We start from the raw sequence: 19,454 nt of genomic DNA on the forward strand, positions 1-19,454 counted from the left end.
ACACTGCGGTATTGATTTTAATATTGTGAGAAGTGGAATACATTTGTATTGGCTAATGGCAAGTGTGTGCATTCATACAGGTTAGCGTTTGTGCGTGTGTGCACGTGCGTGTGTGTGAGTAATTGCCCCCTCCCTTTCCTCTGTCTCCTGTCTGACGCACACCGTTTTTTAAATGAATGAACAGCGAGAAGGAGGGGCTATAACCTCACCAAATCATGATGTCAAACAAAACTGAATGAGCCCCCCTTTACCCTCCATCCCCAAGACTACCCCATATTTATGCATCAAAACCTATTTTATCCTAGTACGGACGCTCACAGAACAACCCATGTCAACCCCCTACTGCGGCTCACACTGAGCTAACAACGTCAGCCTTCCTTCTCTCCAATTAGAATGCTCAGCCTCACAACGTTACCACGGAGACCCCCCCATCATATTCCCACACGCATGGTTTTCCCGAACGTTTCCCTGATTCCATGAATAATCCATCATGTGGAGGTGAGCCGGAGCAGCGGAAGCATCACGGGGAACGCAGACAGACCGGGAAAAACAGGGAAAACACAGATATGTGCAGACATACACGGATTCTACTGAATCACTAACAGTGATACTATGAGAATTACAGAACACAGGGATTTCACCGTTCTGGGGAAGCTGAGTACGCTGTCACACACACAGGGATCTAACTAATGGGATCACATGTGGATCCAGGTCTGAGGAAACCTAGGGGAGAGCAGAACCGAGACGAGATGCATTATGTGGCTGCTAACGTCATGTCTTACGCCACCCTTTTATAACTGAGGTGTTGGGCACACGGACACAACACAAGATCACTTTCCCTAAGGACAAGCCCTCTTAACTGCCATCATCAGGATTTTGCCACCCACCTTCTTCAACCTCTCCACCCCAGACAGGGGATCTGCACCCCTGTTTTACCTTCTCCAGACCCCTAATTCTGAAGGCATGTTCTGCTTCTGTTTCCAGAGCCCCTCCCTGAAGCAGCAAGCCCTGGAGGCTGAGCTGTGCACCTCGCCCCCCGGAACCCCCCAGGAGGACCTGGAACTCCCCCTTGTACCAATGACTACCAGAGCCTAACCCCATCTCTCCAATCCCTCCCAAAACAGGACCAGGACATCATCAGCACTTCACTGACAGGTAGGAGAACAACCCCTTCCCTATCCCTCCTTTTCTTTAATCTCTTCCTCCTCTCCTATCTCTCTCAACCCTCGTCTCCTCGTAAGCAAATTGGTTATTCTCGTACTGTGTGATATCTTGTACACTATGATTGATATTTAGTGCTTTTTTTGTGAGCGTCACTTCATCTGTCTTATGTTTAGTGGATAATATAAGCTCTTGTCAGTGTTAGCTTTGGGTGGGTATGTCTCATGCTTGCTTATCAAGTCACGATGCGCCAGGATGCTCTAGATACAGTAGGAGCAGTGTGTGTATAAGGGCAGATATCTTTGGAGTATGTTCTGGATATGAGGTGAAGTTAGTTGTTTTTGACCAGTAGGACAGGTGCACAACTACACCACTAGCTTTGTTATAGTTTCAAACCTGTTAGTCTTCATTTCCTTTCTGTACTTTGACCCCGTTGTCTCTCTCCCTCCTCCCTCTGCTCCCTGTCAGAAGCCAGTCCGGTCCACAGGGCCCCCGTGTCTCTCTCTGAGGGGAGTAGCAGTGAGTGTCTGCTGACCCCTGGTCCTAGTCCTCTCCTCCAGCGCCTCGCGGCTGGCGACTGTCCCATTCCGTCCCCCCGCTGCCACAACCTCAGCCAGGGCCAGCGCTTCAACACAGACCCGGAAACTGCCCCATCCCCACCCTGCTCACAATACATCAGGATGTAAGAGACTGTGTTCAAGTGTTGTGTGTTTGTGTTCGGTTTTTGTGTGTGCATTCGGATGGAGAGAGTATGTAGCTTTGTGTGTCCAAGGTTTATGCGTGTTAAGTGTGTGTTGTGTATTAGTGGGTGTGTCTTGGAAGCGTATGTGATGGATAAATGTGGAAACTTACCATTCTAGCTCTCCCTCCCTCACCAGGGCTCATTACACAGTCAGGACTGAACCAGCAGAGGGAGCTATCAAGACCCCATCAGTCACAATGCTAAACAGACACATCCAGAACCTGAGGAAGAGGATCAGACATTTTGAGGAGCGCTTTGAGCAAGAGAGACACTACAGGGTGAGACAGTAAAACCATCAAACATCAACGTTTATTTACAACCATATTATAACCCAGAGGCCAACCTTTTAGTTTCTGAATAAATCCATGGTTTGACTGATGAGAGCTTTAATACACCGTGTCTCATAAAGACAAAGCCCACTGGACAAACTGCAGAGAAAGGTTGTTTCAACATAATTTGTCAACATATTGTGTGGAAAATACATTGGATTGGAAAAAAAGTCATCAACCTCAACTGTTGTTTTGATGGTGAAATTTTAATCACAGTATTATGTCATCATGGTAACCACATTTCAACATAGACAACCCTTGTATAAAATATGTTGAATTTGTACCATTAAAACAATGTCAGATCTTCAACGTTATATCTACTATCAGGGGGAAAAAAACTATAGGGTGGGCAGCACCTCCTACTGGAAAATCTATCTATAGCTACCCTTTTAACCAAGAACAGCCCTGCTTAGCTATTTTTCACAGACTATTACCTATGTGCCATCGTGAGAATAAATGTTGAGAGAGCTCCACTTAAAAATGAAATAGATTCATTGCTGCTTTCGAAGTTATTCCAGTGTAGTTTTAACAGAGCAAATGAAATGATAGCACATATATCATAAATGATCATATTTAGGCCTATATAGATACCATTTGCAAAGTCATCAACACCTATTGTTTCAATTCAACCCAACTAAAAATAGACAGTACAACAGGCCTAGGGTTTCAAACTCTAGTTGATTTCAAATGAAATTATATTTAGTGATATTGAATTGTGTTTAGTTGTCAACACAACCGAATATCAACATTCGAAGGAGATCTTCTGCTTTGACAGTTCTATGCCACTGACCTAGTCTGGCTTTAATTACAGCTTTTCTACAAAATAATAAATGATATGTTTGATTCTCGTCTCCATCCCAACCAAAAATGTAACTTAAAGAGTAGGACTAAATCAAATCAAACATGATTTAAGTGCATTTATATTTTTGATTTGATTTAGTCCTATTCTTAAGCTTAGAGTTTTGTTTGAGATGAAGACGTGAATCCAACATATCACAAATACTGTAGCTAACCTTTCACAGTTACAATAAAAGGGGAAGTTAGCATTTTTGGGGGTGTATGATATTTGCGCGTTTAAACATCCTCACTCATCATTATTCACAAATCATTCAGGATTATCTGTAATCATGGTAGCATCCACGTGAATGTAAAAGTGTTTAGAAACATATTCTTATTTACAATAAAAGTGACTCCAAAGTGACACAATACATTTTTTACCATTCATTTCTATTGGGCACAAAATAATCTGAAACACAACCAAAACAAACAGCAAATGCATCCACAAGCTTGATGAAGCCATTGTGTGTTATGAATATGGGACCAAATACATAACCTTTTACTAGTTTAATACAGATAGATAGATATAAGTGCATTTTTCCCAATACTTTTGGTCCCCTAAAATGGGAGGACTGTGTACAAAACGTGCTGTAATTTCTAAACGGTTCACCCGAGATGGATGAAAATACCCTCAAATTAAAGCTGACAGTCTGTTTATATTAAAGCTGTTTCTGTTTATATGTTTACAATATGTATCTTTATCTTATCCGATTTGCCACAACTGAAGTTCTTTATGGAAAAAATCAGCAAATCAATAACACATTGTAAATTCAACTACCTTTTGTCTGTCTTTTTGAGTGGGTGAATATAGGTTGTAATCTCATTGATCCATGTCTCAGCCAAATATTACCCAATTATCCACATTGAAACAACATGGTGTGCCCAGTGGGAGGAATGTATTTCCTCCTGATGAGTCAAAGAATCAAGGCCACAGACAGTCATATCTCCTCTCTCTCTTCCAAGCCAGTTTAGACTGGTTCAAACCGCTCTCTCTCTCACCAGACTCGACTTCCGTTTCCTTTTCTAAAGTGCCAACTCAGCCCAATACCAGCTGCACACAGCCTTAGGAAAAAGTTGATGGTTTGGGAACAGAATAATCCAATTCAAAGAGTTCTCCTACTGGATGTTTTCACACATTACAGTCCTGTCTTTTCTAGTGCTGTAGTTCTCATTCCAATAGAACACATGAGTTTAGTGTAGCTCCACCTAGTGTTTATGGACTGATAATAATGATAGGATATATTTAGCCATATATGAATATACCTCTTTCTATGTGTCATATATTCATGAGTTTGTGTTGTTTTTCTGTGGCAGCCAGCATACAATGATAAGACTGCCCACCCAGAAATATCTAGACTGATGCGAGACCTCACTAAGTCTCGCAAGCAGCTGAAAGGTAAGACCTTGACTTGTTGCAATCAGATGCATTTCAAAAACCCCATGTGAACTGCTGCTGAAGTGAAAGAATGTAACACCAAGACACCATCTGTATAATGTATCATTATTATTTGTAAGGAAATGTTCATAATTATTTATGCCATTAAAAAATGTATATATTTCAGGAGGAGGGACATGTATTCTGAATCTATATTGATATTTGTATGAGTGTTCTATATTGTCAAATGGAACCTCTGTGTATGTGTAGAGCTGAAGCTGAAACAGTGTGTGGATGGGCTCAGGGAGCAGCAGAGAGGACGGAACACAGCTACATGCAGGTCCACCAGAGACCCCCAGGGGGCGATGGAGCACTACCAGAACAGTAACAACAAACCCTCACTGAAGGAGACTGTCGATAGCCTGAACAAGAGAATGATGGAGAAACGACAGGAGGGACTGCCAGATAACATCAAGGTAAAACGACACATCAAAAATGACCAGGTAATGCGATGGAAATGTACATAGTTATGAAAGGACCTATTCTCAAACCAAGATTACTCTTGATTAGTTGAGTGTGTTATACTGTCAGTGTAACTCTGCTGTGGTCTATTACTCTTTGGTTTGGCCTTGTGTCTGACTGTATTGCCACTGGTTGGCTCCTGGTCCAGGAGATGACTCCGGCTCAGATAGCTGTGGAGAAGGTCACCCTGCAGAAGTGTCTGCTCCACTTTGAGAGCCTGCATGGACGACCGGTAAGACTGCCCAGTGTGCCTTGTAAATGTCTATTTTAGTGTAGCTTCTGAATGAGTAGCCGTAATGTTTAATATTATTATACATATTTCTTTAGTGTGTGTGTGTGTGTGTGTGTTTTCAGAGCACCAGGCAGGAGAAGACTCTGATGAAGCCCTTCTATGATCGCTACCGCCAGGTCAAACAGCAGCTCCTGTGTTCCTCCACCACCATCCCTTTCATCACCACAATAGTAAGTCTCTCTCTCACACACACACACACACACACACACACACACACACACACACACACACACACGCAAGTAGTTTGGGGATGGGGCTGTGTGAGGAGATGTGGCTTAACTTCACATGTAATCAGGTGTGTAGTGCTGGGGGAGCTCCCTAGTTTTATTCAATTTGAGAATACACAGAAAAATGTATTCTCATCAACTCTAAAATAAATTATATTTATTTACCACAAAAATTGCATGAAAATTATAGAATGACAAACCAAATAAAGATCTAGGCTGTAGCACCCTACAGGTAGGTAAATTGTGGTATCTTCCCTGTATTCTCTCTGGTGAATGATGAAGAACTGTAGGCTACATGTGTGCAATGCAGAGGCCCATTGGAGGCTTGTCAACTTCAGAATATAAAATAAAATAAAAATCATCACCTGTCTGCCTTGATGTTCATAAAACTCCACCGACCTGCTCTTGCGCAGTAGAACCCAGAACGATACAGTGCATTTGGAAAGTATTCAGGCTCCTTGACTTTTTCCACATTTTGTTACATTACAGCCGTATTCTAAACTAGATTAAATAGTCCCCCCCCCCATTAATCTACACACAATACCCCATAATGACAAAGCAAAAACAGTGACGTAGAAGGCAGCGAACGGTTGAAAAGCATGCATTTGGTTTTACTAGCGTTTAAGAGCAGTTGGAGGCAACGGAAGGAGTGTTGTATGGCAATGAAGCTCGTTTGGAGGTTAGATAGCACAGTGTCCAAGGACGGGCCGGAAGTATACAGAATGGTGTCGTCTGCGTAGAGGTGGATCAGGGAATCGCCCGCAGCAAGAGCAACATCATTGATATATACAGAGAAAAGAGTCGGCCCGAGAATTGAACCCTGTGGCACCCCCATAGAGACTGCCAGAGGACCGGACAGCATGCCCTCCGATTTGACACACTGAACTCTGTCTGCAAAGTAGTTGGTGAACCAGGCAAGGCAGTCATCAGAAAAACCGAGGCTACTGAAAAACCGAGGCTAACCGAGGCTTATCTGCCGATAAGAATATGGTGATTGACAGAGTCGAAAGCCTTAGCAAGGTCGATGAAGACGGCTGCACAGTACTGTCTTTTATCGATGGCGGTTATGATATCGTTTAGTACCTTGAGCGGGGCTGAGGTGCACCCGTGACCGGCTCGGAAACCAGATTGCACAGCGGAGAAGGTACGGTGGGATTCGAGATGGTCAGTGACCTGTTTGTTGACTTGGCTTTCGAAGACCTTAGATAGGCAGGGCAGGATGGATATAGGTCTGTAACAGTTTGGGTCCAGGGTGTCTCCCCCTTTGAAGAGGGGGATGACTGCGGCAGCTTTCCAATCCTTGGGGATCTCAGACGATATGAAAGAGAGGTTGAACAGGCTGGTAATAGGGGTTTCGACAATGGCGGCGGATAGTTTCAGAAATAGAGGGTCCAGATTGTCAAGCCCAGCTGATTTGTACGGGTCCAGGTTTTGCAGCTCTTTCAGAACATATGCTATCTGGATTTGGGTAAAGGAGAACCTGGAGAGGCTTGGGCGAGTAGCTGCGGGGGGGACGGAGCTGTTGGCCGAGGTTGGAGTAGCCAGGAGGAAGGCATGGCCAGCCGTTGAGAAATGCTTGTTGAAGTTTTCGATAATCATGGATTTATCGGTGGTGACCGTGTTACCTAGCCTCAGTGCAGTGGGCAGCTGGGCGGAGGTGCTCTTGTTCTCCATGGACTTCACAGTGTCCCAGAACTTTTTGGAGTTAGAGCTACAGGATGCAAATTTCTGCCTGAAGAAGCTGGCCTTTGCTTTCCTGACTGACTGCGTGTATTGGTTCCTGACTTCCCTGAACAGTTGCATATCGCGGGGACTATTCGATGCTATTGCAGTCCGCCACAGGATGTTTTTGTGCTGGTCGAGGGCAGTCAGGTCTGGAGTGAACCAAGGGCTATATCTGTTCTTAGTTCTGCATTTTTTGAACGGAGCATGCTTATCTAAAATGGTGAGGAAGTTACTTTAAAAAAATGACCAGGCATCCTCAACTGACGGGATGAGGTCAATATCCTTCCAGGATACCCGGGCCAGGTCGATTAGAAAGGCCTGCTCACAGAAGTGTTTTAGGGAGCGTTTGACAGTGATGAGGGGTGGTCGTTTGACTGCGGAGCCGTAGCGGATACAGGCAATGAGGCAGTGATCGCTGAGATCCTGGTTGAAGACAGCGGAGGTGTATTTGGAGGGCCAGTTGGTCAGGATGACATCTATGAGGGTGCCCTTGTTTACAGATTTAGGGTTGTACCTGGTGGGTTCCTTGATGATTTGTGTGAGATTGAGGGTATCTAGCTTAGATTGTAGGACTCCCGGGGTGTTAAGCATATCCCAGTTTAGGTCAGGCGATCAATTCACAAATTTAGGTTAGGTGATCAATTCACAAATGGTGTCCAGGGCACAGCTGGGAGCTGAGGGGGGTCGGTAGCAGGCGGCAACAGTTAGAGACTTATTTCTGGAGAGAGTCATTTTTAAAATTAGTAGTTCAAACTGTTTGCGTATGGACCTGGAAAGTATAACATTACTTTGCAGGCTATCTCTGCAGTAGACTGCAACTCCTCCCCCTTTAGCAGTTATATCTTGACGGAAAATGTTATAGTTGGGTATGGAAATCTCAGAATTTTTGGTGGCCTTCCTGAGCCAGGATTCAGACACGGCAAGGACATCAGGGTTAGCAGAGTGTGCTAAAGCAGTGAGTAAAGCAAACTTAGGGAGGAGGCTTCTGATGTTGACATGCATGAAACCAAGGCTTTTTCGATCACAGAAGTCAACAAATGAGGGTGCCTGGGGACATGCAGGGCCTGGGTTTACCTCCACATCCCCCGCGGAACAGAGGAGGAGTAGTATGAGGGTGCGGCTAAAGGCTATCAAAACTGGTCGCCTAGAGCGTTGGGGACAAAGAATAAAAGGAGCAGATTTCTGGGCATGGTAGAATATATTCAGGGCATAATGCGCAGACAGGGGTATGGTGGGGTGTGGATACAGCGGAGGTAAGCCCAGGCACTGGGTGATGATAAGAGAGAAGGCATCTCTGGACATGCTGGTTGTAATGGCTGAGGTCACCGCATGTGTGGGAGGTGGGACAAAGGAGGTATCAGGGGTATGAAGAGTGGAACTAGGGGCTCCATTGTAAACTAAAACAATGATAACTAACCTGAACAACAGTATACAAGGCATATTGACATTTGAGAGAGACATACAGCGAGGCATACAGTAATCACAGGTGTTGATTGGGAGAGCTAGCTAAAACAGTAGGTGAGACAACAACAGCTAATCAGCTAGCACAACAACAGCACGCAAGCAAGCAGATAGCAAAGGCTAGAAAGTTAGCCTTTGGGGGACGTCGCGATGGGGTTAAGTCTGTTTATGCCTCTTCATGCGGTGACATCGATAGACCGGTCGTGGGTCCGGATATTGTAGCCCAGGAGTATGCTTTGGTGGTAGCACAGGAGCTCTGGCCGGGCTAGCTTCAAGCTAAGTGGATGGAAACAGTAGTCATCCGAGGTTGCGGTTAGCTAGTTAGCTAGTTGTGAAGATCCAGATGAAAATGTTCCGTTTGCGGTGGGAATCCGGGGATAAAAATAATAGGTCCGTTAAGCTCTGGTTAGAGTCGCGTTGTTCGAACTGGCGAGAGCTTTCCGAGCTAAAGGTTAGCTGATGACCGCTAGCAATGGTTTGCTGACTGATAGCTGGTAGTTAGCTGGCTAGCTTCAGTTGAGGGGTTCCGGATCCGAAGTAAATATAAATACTTTAGAAAAAAAAGCAGATCCACGCTACATTGGGTGAGGCGGGTTGCAGGAGAATATTTAGATGTTGAGGTTTAACAAAATGTTTTTAAAAATATGAGAAGAAAATATGTAAAAAATAAATAAAAAACGATATATACAAGGGACACGACACGACAAGACGTCTGACTGCTACGCCATCTTGGATATATCGGTATGGGTAAAGGAGAACCTGTTTCTCAAATGATTGCCTCGCCTGGTTCACCAACTACTTCTCTGAAAGAGTTCAGTGTGTCAAATCAGAGGGTCTGCTGTCCGGACCTCTGGCAGTCTCTATGGGGTTGCCACAGGGTTCAATTCTTGGACCGACTCTCTTCTCTGTATACATCAATGATGACGCTTCATTGGTGTGTTATGCAGGTGAGTGAGGACCCAACAGCGATTCAACAGAAACAGAGTCTTTTAATGTCCAAACAGGGAAAACATAAATCCTCAATCTTTACAGGAGATGTCCAAACAGGGAAAACATACATCCTCTATCTTTGCAGGAGAGTCCTCCTTCTAGTAGTAGAGGAGAATTGCAGGGCTAGCGGCAACAGACTGCAGGTCCCTCTGGGTAGGCGCGGGCCGTAGAGGACAGAGACACCTGCTCACACGCAGCATCTGATGAAGAGGCAGATTACGACAGGACGGGACAAGGGCAAAGCAAACAAGAATCCGACAAGGACAGAAGCAGAAACAGAGAGAGAAATAGAGACTTAATCAGAGGGCAAAAGAGGAGACAGGTGTGAGAGAGTAAACGAGGTCGTTAGGAGAATGGGGAACAGCTGGGAGCAGGAACGGAACGATAGAGAGAGAGAGAGATAGTAACCTAATACGACCAGCAGGGGGAAACGAAGAGAAGAGAAAGCACAGGGACAAGACATAACATGACAGTACCCCCACTCACCGAGCGCCTCCTGGCGCACTCGAGGAGGAAACCTGGCGGCAACGGAGGAAATCATCGATCAGCGAACGGTCCAGCACGTCCCGAGATGGAACCCAACTCCTTTCCTCAGGACCGTAACCTCCCAATCCACTAGGTACTGATGACCACGGCCCCGAGGACGCATGTCCATAATCTTCCGGACCCTGTAGATAGGTGCGCCCTCGACAAGGACGGGGGGAGACGAACGGGGGCGCGAAGAAAAGGCTTGACACAGGAGACATGGAAGACCGGGTGGACGCGACGAAGATGTCGCGGAAGAAGAAGTCGCACTGCGACAGGATTAACGACCTGAGAAATACGGAACGGACCAATGAACCGTGGGGTCAACTTGCGAGAAGCTGTCATAAGGGGAAGGTTACGAGTGGAGAGCCATACTCTCTGACCGCGACAATACCTAGGACTCTTAGTCCTACGCTTATTAGCGGCTCTCACAGTCTGCGCCCTATAACGGAAAAGTGCAGACCTGACCCTCTTCCAGGTGCGCTCACAACGTTGGACAAAAGCCTGAGCGGAGGGGACGCTGGACTCGGCGAGCTGGGACGAGAACAGAGGAGGCTGGTACCCGAGGCTACTCTGAAAAGGAGATAGCCCGGTCGCAGACGAAGGAAGCGAGTTGTGAGCGTATTCTGCCCAGGGAGCTGTTCTGCCCAAGACGCAGGGTTTCGAAAGGAAAGACTGCGTAAGATGCGACCAATCGTCTGATTGGCCCGTTCTGCTTGACCGTTAGACTGGGGGTGAAAACCGGAAGAGAGACTGACGGAAGCCCCAATCAAACGGCAAAACTCCCTCCAAAATTGAGATGTGAATTATGGACCCCTGTCCGAAACGGGCGTCTGACGGAAGGCCATGAATTCTGAAAACATTCTCAATGATGATTTGTGCCGTCTCTTTAGCAGAAGGAAGCTTAGCGAGGGGAATAAAATGAGCCGCCTTAGAGAACCTATCGACAACCGTTAGAATAACAGTCTTCCCCGCTGACGAAGGAAGACCGGTAATAAAGTCTAAGGCGATGTGAGACCACGGTCGAGAGGGAATGGAAAGCGGTCTGAGACGGCCGGCAGGAGGAGAGTTACCGGACTTAGTCTGCGCGCAGTCCAAACAAGCAGCCACGAAACGACGCGTGTCACGCTCCTGAGTGGGCCACCAGAAACGCTGGCGAATAGAAGCAAGCGTACCCCGAACGCCGGGATGGCCGGCTAACTTGGCAGAGTGAGCCCACTGAAGAACGGCCAGACGAGTAGGAACGGGAATGAAAAGAAGGTTCCTAGGACAAGCGCGCAGCGACGGAGTGTGAGTGAGTGCTTGCTTTACCTGCCTCTCAATTCCCCAGACAGTCAACCCGACAACACGCCCCTCAGGGAGAATCCCCTCGGGGTCGGTGGAGGCTACTGAAGAACTGAAGAGACGGGACAAAGCATCAGGCTTGGTGTTCTTTGAGCCCGGACGATAAGAAATAACGAACTCGAAACGAGCGAAAAACAACGCCCAACGAGCCTGACGCGCATTAAGTCGTTTGGCAGAACGGATGTACTCAAGGTTCTTATGGTCAGTCCAAACGACAAAAGGAACGGTCGCCCCCTCCAACCACTGTCGCCATTCGCCTAGGGCTAAGCGGATGGCGAGCAGTTCGCGGTTTCCCACATCATAGTTACGTTCCGACGGCGACAGGCGATGAGAAAAAATACGCGCAAGGATGGACCTTATCGTCAGAATGGGAGCGCTGGGACAGAATGGCTCCCACGCCCACCTCTGACGCGTCAACCTCGACAATGAACTGTCTAGAGACGTCAGGTGTAACAAGGATAGGAGCGGATGTAAAACGCTTCTTGAGGAGATCAAAAGCTCCCTGGGCGGAAACGGACCACTTAAAGCACGTCTTGACAGAAGTAAGGGCTGTGAGAGGAGCTGCCACCTGACCGAAATTACGAATGAAACGACGATAGAAATTCGCGAAACCGAGAAAGCGCTGCAGCTCGACACGTGACTTAGGACGGGCCAATCACTGACAGCTTGGACCTTAGCGGAATCCATCTGAATGCCTTCAGCGGAAATAACAGAACCGAGAAATGTGACGGAGGAGACATGAAAAGCGCACTTCTCAGCCTTCACATAAAGACAATTCTCTAAAAGGCGCTGGAGGACACGTCGAACGTGCTGAACATGAATCTGGAGTGACGGTGAAAAAAATCAGGATATCGTCAAGGTAAACGAAAACAAAGATGTTCAGCATGTCTCTCAGTACATCATTCACTAATGCCTGAAAGACAGCTGGAGCGTTAGCGAGACCGAACGGCAGAACCCGGTATTCAAAGTGCCCTAACGGAGTGTTAAACGCCGTTTTCCACTCGTCCCCCTCCCTGATGCGCACGAGATGGTAAGCGTTACGAAGGTCCAACTTAGTGAAAAACCTGGCTCCCTGCAGGATCTCGAAGGCTGAAGACATAAGGGGAAGCGGATAACGATTCTTAACCGTTATGTCATTCAGCCCTCAATAATCCACGCAGGGGCGCAGGGTCCCGTCCTTTTTCTTAACAAAAAAAACCCACGCTCCGGCGGGAGAGGAGGAAGGGACTACGGTACCGGCGTCGAGAGCTACAGACAAATAATATGTTTCGAGAGGGCGGAGACTTGGGCGGCCAGGGTCTCAACAGGATGTCGAGCAGCAGACAATTCCTGCTCGTGTCTGCCTAGCATCGCTCCCTGGATCTCGACGGCTGAGTAGAGAGGATCCGAAGTCGCTGGGTCCATTCTTGGTCGGATTCTTCTGTTATGCAGGTGAGTGAGGACCCAACAGCGATTCAACAGAAACAGAGTCTTTTAATGTCCAAACAGGGAAAACATAAATCCTCAATCTTTGCAGGAGAGTCCTCCTTCTAGTAGTAGAGGAGAATTGCAGGGCTAGCGGCAACAGACTGCAGGTCCCTCTGGGTAGGCGCGGGCCGTAGAGGACAGAGACACCTGCTCACACGCAGCATCTGATGAAGAGGCAGATTACGACAGGACGGGACAAGGGCAAAGCAAACAAGAATCCGACAAGGACAGAAGCAGAAACAGAGAGAGAAATAGAGACTTAATCAGAGGACAAAAGAGGAGACAGGTGTGAGAGAGTAAACGAGGTCGTTAGGAGAATGGGGAACAGCTGGGAGCAGGAACGGAACGATAGAGAGAGAGAGAGATAGTAACCTAATACGACCAGCAGGGGGAAACGAAGAGAAGAGAAAGCACAGGGACAAGACATAACATGACATGGTGAGTCTCTGATCCACCTCTACGCAGACGACACCATTCTGTATACTTCTGGCCCTTCTTTGGACACTGTGTTAACAACCCTTCAGGCAAGCTTCAATGCCATACAACTCTCCTTCCGTGGCCTCCAATTGCTCTTAAATACAAGTAAAACTAAATGCATGCTCTTCAACCGATCGCTGCCTGCACCTGCCCGCCTGTCCAACATCACTACTCTGGACAGCTCTTACTTGGATGCAGTCTATCACAGTGCCATCTGTTTTGTCACTAAAGCCCCATATACTACCCACCATTGCGACCTGTATGCTGTAGTTGGCTGGCCCTTGCTTTATACTCGTCGCCAAACCCACTGGCTCCATGTCATCTACAAGTCTCCCCTTAGCTCAGCTCGCTGGTGACCATAGCATCACCCACCTGTAGCACGCGCTCCAGCAGGTATATTTCACTGGTCACCACCAAAACCAATTCTTTCTTTGGCAGCCTCTCCTTCCAGTTATCTGCTGCCAATGACTGGAACGAACTACAAAAATCTCTGAAACTGGAAACACTTATCTCCCTCACTAGCTTTAAGCACCAGCTGTCAGAGCAGCTCACAGATTACTGCACCTGTACATAGCCCACCTATAATTTAGCCCAAACAACTACCTCTTTCCCTACTGTATTTATTTGATTTGATTGATTGATTTATTTTGCTCCTTTGCACCCCATTATTTTTATTTTTACTTTGCACATTCTTCCACTGCAAATCTACCATTCCAGTGTTTTACTTGCTATATTGTATTTACTTTACCACCATGGCCTTTTTTTGCCTTTACCTCCCTTATCTCACCTCATTTGCTCACATCATATATAGACTTGTTTCTACTGTATTATTGACTGTATGTTTGTTTTACTCCATGTGTAACTCGTTGTATGTGTCGAACTGCTTTGCTTTATCTTGGCCGGGTCGCAATTGTAAATGAGAACTTGTTCTCACCTTGTCTACCTGGTTAAATAAAGGTGAAATAAAAAAATAAAAAAATTAAAAAACATTTTAGCATTCTTCTCTATGTACATTGTCGTAGTTTACACTTGGATTAGTCTACACTGTAATTCATTAAACTGGACTAGATTAATTTACAGCACCAGCATTGCAATCCAATGCATTCACGATTTATGGAATAAACTGAGATATATTGCTGTGTTTTACATTTGGGCTATGCTATAGAAGGCTATATCGGTCCCCTTATACAGGAATAATAAAGGCCCAGTGCTCCACTTTTGGGAATTTTTGTATTTTTTTTTAAATACAAAATTATATACAGTACCAGTTAAGTTTGGACACACCAACTCATCCCAAACCATCTCAATTGGGTTGAGGTTGGGTGATTGTGGAGGCTAGGTCATCTGATGCAGCACTCCATCACTCTCCTTCGTGGTCAAATATCCCTTACACACCCTGAGGTGTCCCACTAAACCCAAGCCAGATGGGATGGTATATTGCTGCAGAATGCTGTGGTAGCCATGCTGGTTAAGTGTACCGTGAATTCTAAATAAATCAGACAGTGTCACCACAAAGCATCCCACACCCTCACACCTCCTTCTCCATGCTTCACGGTGGGAACTACATATGCGGAGATCATTCTTTCACCTACTCGTTCACCTGCGTTCACCTGCATCTCACAAAGACATGCATTCACCTGTGTCTCACAAAGACACAAATGGTGGTTGGAACTAAACATCTCAGACCAAAGGACAGATTTCCACCAGTGTAATATCCATTGCTCATGTTTCTTAACGCAAGCAAGTCTCTACTTCTTATTGGTGTCCTTTAGTCGTGGTTTCTTCAACCATGAAGGCCTGATTCACACAGTCTCCTCTGAACAGTTGATGTTGAGATGTGTCTGTTACTTGAACTCTTTGAAGCATTTTTTTGGGCTGCAATTTCTGAGGCTGGAAACTCTCTAATGAACTTATCCTCTTCAGCAGAGGTAACTCTGGGTTTTCCTTTCCTGTGGCAGTCCTCATGAGAGCCAGTTTCATCATAGTGCTTGATGGTTTTAGCAACTGCACTTGAAACTTTCAAAGTTCTTGAAATTGACTGACCTTTATGTCTTAAAGTAATGATAGACTGTCATTTCTGTTTGCTTATTTGAGCTGTTCTTGCCATAATATGGACTTGGTCTTTTACCAAATATGGCTATCTTCTGTATACCACCCCTACCTTGTCACAACACAACAGATTGGCTCAAATATATTAAGAAGAAAATAAATTCCACAAATTAACTTAACAAGGCACACGTGTTAATTGAAATAGATTCCAGGTGACTACCCCGTGAAGCTGGTTGAGAGAATGCCAAGAGTGTGCAAAGCTGTCATCAGGCAAAGGGTGGCTACTTTGAAGAATTTGTTTATCACTTGTTGGTTACTACATAATTCCACATTTGTTATTTCATAGTTTTGATGTCTTCACTATTATTTTACAGTCTCTGTGCTCTGATTCCCTACAGGAGGAAGAGGAGTGTTCTGATGAAGAGTATGTGAAGGACAGCCCCTGGCTACCTCATACAGCGTTGCACTGTGTGTCTTCAGAAGAGTCAGAAGAGTCGCATAATGTCGTGTCGCCTCTGGAGGAGATCAAAAGTCTACATCCACCCAGCGTCACCACAGCAACACTGCACGAGGCATCAAGGTATTCCCCTGGTTCACTTCTCTTGCTAGTGCATAGAGATGAATTTTGGAGTGAGGCCTTGCTGTATGTATTCTTGTCTCACTCCTCTCTGTGACCCCTCCTACTGTACTGTAGATCAGAGTTACTGGAGCAGCTGAGGGTGACACGAGCAGAGAAGAAGAGACTCCGTTCAGTACTCAGAGACTTTGAGGACCACTTCTACACACAGACCGACAGGTAAGACTCGTTACACTTCACCGTTTGCTTTTTCTTTAATTTTCTTTTAACAAACTGGAACATTTGGTATCCATAGTTCAACAATGCCTTGTGAAAAATCAAATAAAACATCCACCAAAAGAATTCAGCAGAATGATACAACAGCGCGATGCACACTCACGTTAATACGACACAAAGAAGTACTTAGGAGAGAGACAGAGAAATAGACAACTGCTCTGAACTACAGTACACACATATTTTGCACATGTAGCTGTTTTTTTTATGTATGGCTCAAATCAATCTGTAACACTGAAGCATTACGGATTCCCCAATAGAAATGTAAAGTTCATTTCCGATTGAGCCGACATAAGCAGCGTTTACCATGAATGCATTCTCCACCTAAGTGGGAACATTGCCTTTAAATTTCAATCACGCTGTAAAGCTGAATTTCCGTGATGCAGATTGAATAGAGCCCTAAAATACAATGCTTTAATTACAATACTCACTGTACAATGTTATCTGAATAAGGCAACACAAGGACTATACCAGTAAAGGAAGCTGCAGCTTGTCTAAAATATTAAGTTAGTATGTTTCTCTTCCTCGTCTTTAAAGGAATGCCCAGAAAGAGGACCGCGGGCCCATGGCAGAGGAGTACTGCGAGTACAAGAACCTAAAAGCTAAACTCCACTTACTGGAAGCCCTGCTCAGTAAACAGGATACTTAGAAGACTGTCTAAGCTTCCTTCACAGTGGGACTTTTATTTTGAAACACTTTTTTACTCATTTATAGGACCTTTAGTTTCTGAACAATTTTCAAAGTGAAATACCGGTACTTCTTGTCATGTTTCATGCCATGGTTACATGGTGATGCACTTTAAATTACTTTGATGTTGACTGACTCTCACTTTGGTTAAGAGTGATGGCAAGATGATACATGAGTTGCTGGGCAACATCCAACAATTTTTTGTCCCATAACAAGTACTTTGTTAGTTATGATAACAAATGATATTTTATGCAACTGATGGAATTATAATATTTTATGCAACTGATGTAGCGAGTGTAACAGTTAAATTTTAAGGAAGCAAAGAGAACAAATATAGCACAGTTGATGTTAGATACGTGTTATCAATTTCTAAGCTATTTTATGCACTATTGTTACTTGCATTTTCTTCTCGCAAAACTATTCTCGGTATAACAGGTGGTGTACTATGTTCAAATGTGGCACTTTGAAAAGTGCAATCTTGGCAAGGAGGATATGTCATCCAAATATACAATCTGACAATCCTGTAGAATACTTGTGTATGTCAATCAGTTTTTAGTCCCACTTTGTACTATGATATGTATTAGTTAATAGTTGACATGATGCATTGTGGAAATTCAAGTTATACATTACCTTGAAAAAAAAAATGTGTGAATGTTGGCATAGGGCAAGTTACTCCTGCAGTCAAATGTGTTTTTCATCCCAACATGCCATTCTTTACTATGATCAGATCTCTTGACATTGTGCACTTCTGGTTTCTATATATATCAGTAAAAAATAAATATTTTCACACTTACTTTGCTAAACAGTCTATGGTTTCCTTATAACTAGAATAAATAAAACAGAACATTGCAGTTGACAGCATCATGCTCTTAAAGGTTACCAAGTAGTAATTACCAAGTTGATCTCAGAGTTCATTTGCTTTTTAGTGGCTGTTGCATTAGTATTGTTATTCTACAGCAAGTTATTTCCACTTGTGATACCTTTGGCATAAAGATGATGACACTGCAGCCCTAAATTAGTACCAGTCTCTGCCAATAGAGGGAGGGAGGTATGGAGTAACTTGGACCAAACTAACACCTTCCAGAAGAGACAGAAAAAGAGGAACACAACCACCTGTCTACCTGGACTGAAGTGAACAGAAAAGGTCAAAGGGAGAAGGAGATATCTATGAGAAAAGCTGTGTGAATAAATGCAGGCAACAATGAATGTTTGGTTAGAACATTTAAAGGGATCAGTCAGTTAATTGACCAGTGTTGGCTAGCCGGTTTGGATGATGCTGACAAAGTTGTTGGGGTCCCACACTTAAGCTGTAGATCTTTCAGTTGGGGCTCCTCCCTCTTTTGCATTGTTTCTCTTCTGATGGGGTTGGCGGGAGGCTGGAAAAGAGTTCCACACTTTTGGGAGGGTGGTCCTTGGAGGATGTAAAGGGTTATGGATGATGTGTTTTGTTTATGTGTATGTTTGTGTGTGTATGCTATTGGATTGTGAATTCTAGCACCGCACCCTGTTACATTTCTTTCACAGTCTGGGTCCCTCTTTTGCACTGTTCTTCTTTTGGGAGGGTGGTTCTTTGTGGATATAGAGGTGTGTAAAGGTTGGGTTTGCATGTGTGTGTAGCACAGGTCCAGTCCAGTCTCCCACTAGCGTCCCACGCTGATGTTGCAGGTCTTGCAGCTGGGGTCCTTCTTGGCGTTGACAGTAGAAAGGCTCATAAGCTGGTGCCCGCTGATCTCTGCCACCGTGCCCAGTGCCAGGTCCACGGGATCCGTGTAAATCACCTCCAGGATCACATCCTGGGCGTGCCGGAACACCAGCGCCCCGTCGCCCGCCTCCTCGTCCAGCGTGCACGTCAGGAAGTGGTTGTTGGTGACGTCGAGCGCTTGCAGCCTTGCCTTGCAGAAGTCATCGCCGGGCGAGCCCTGTGGGGCCAGCACCAGTATGACGTAGTGGTAGGCCGTGTACATGCAGTAGAAGTCCCCGAAGTAGAGGTTAGTCTTGGGGTTGAACAGGGTCTCAGCCTGGATCTCAAAGCGTGTGCGGCCGTAGGGGGAATCCTGGGGGGGCTTGCCTGTGTTGAACTCTGTGTTGCAGCTGAAGTAGAGGCCCTCCAGCTTTCCGCTGATAGGTGAGCCGTGGCTTCCACTGTTGTCCTTCACTGCTGGCAGCATGCGGTTCCCATGCACCTCCCTGGAGAGGAAACATGGACAACTGTCTGAGTATTCACTATACTATAGATTACAATGCATCATCAATTACAACCAGGCATTGACAATGCAAACAAGTTCTCAGAAAGGCTCCATTTCGGAAACAATGAGTAAAAATACAGATCTAGGGCTCGATTCAGTCCATATCATAAAAAATTCAGTGTTTCTAGCGAGATTGAAATTTCATGGT

The 19,454-nt window shown here is 45.4% G+C and overlaps 1 protein-coding gene and 1 pseudogene across 1 annotated transcript in view; one reads left to right on the forward strand and one right to left on the reverse strand.

Moving 5' to 3' along the window:
• Positions 1-503: 503 nt before the first annotated feature.
• LOC115113177 (protein FAM13C-like) lies at positions 504-17,034 on the forward strand (annotated as a pseudogene).
• LOC115113178 (phytanoyl-CoA hydroxylase-interacting protein-like) overlaps positions 16,340-19,454 on the reverse strand; it is a 39,320-nt gene continuing 36,205 nt past the window's right edge. The window contains exon 5 of the mRNA XM_029640526.2: positions 16,340-19,247. Within this exon, the coding sequence (XP_029496386.1) occupies positions 18,701-19,247 (547 nt within the window). The 3' untranslated portion in view covers positions 16,340-18,700. The remainder of the gene's footprint in view (positions 19,248-19,454) is intronic.

Source organism: Oncorhynchus nerka, linkage group LG28 (genome assembly GCF_034236695.1).
Source record: "Oncorhynchus nerka isolate Pitt River linkage group LG28, Oner_Uvic_2.0, whole genome shotgun sequence".
Lineage (NCBI taxonomy): Eukaryota > Metazoa > Chordata > Actinopteri > Salmoniformes > Salmonidae > Oncorhynchus > Oncorhynchus nerka.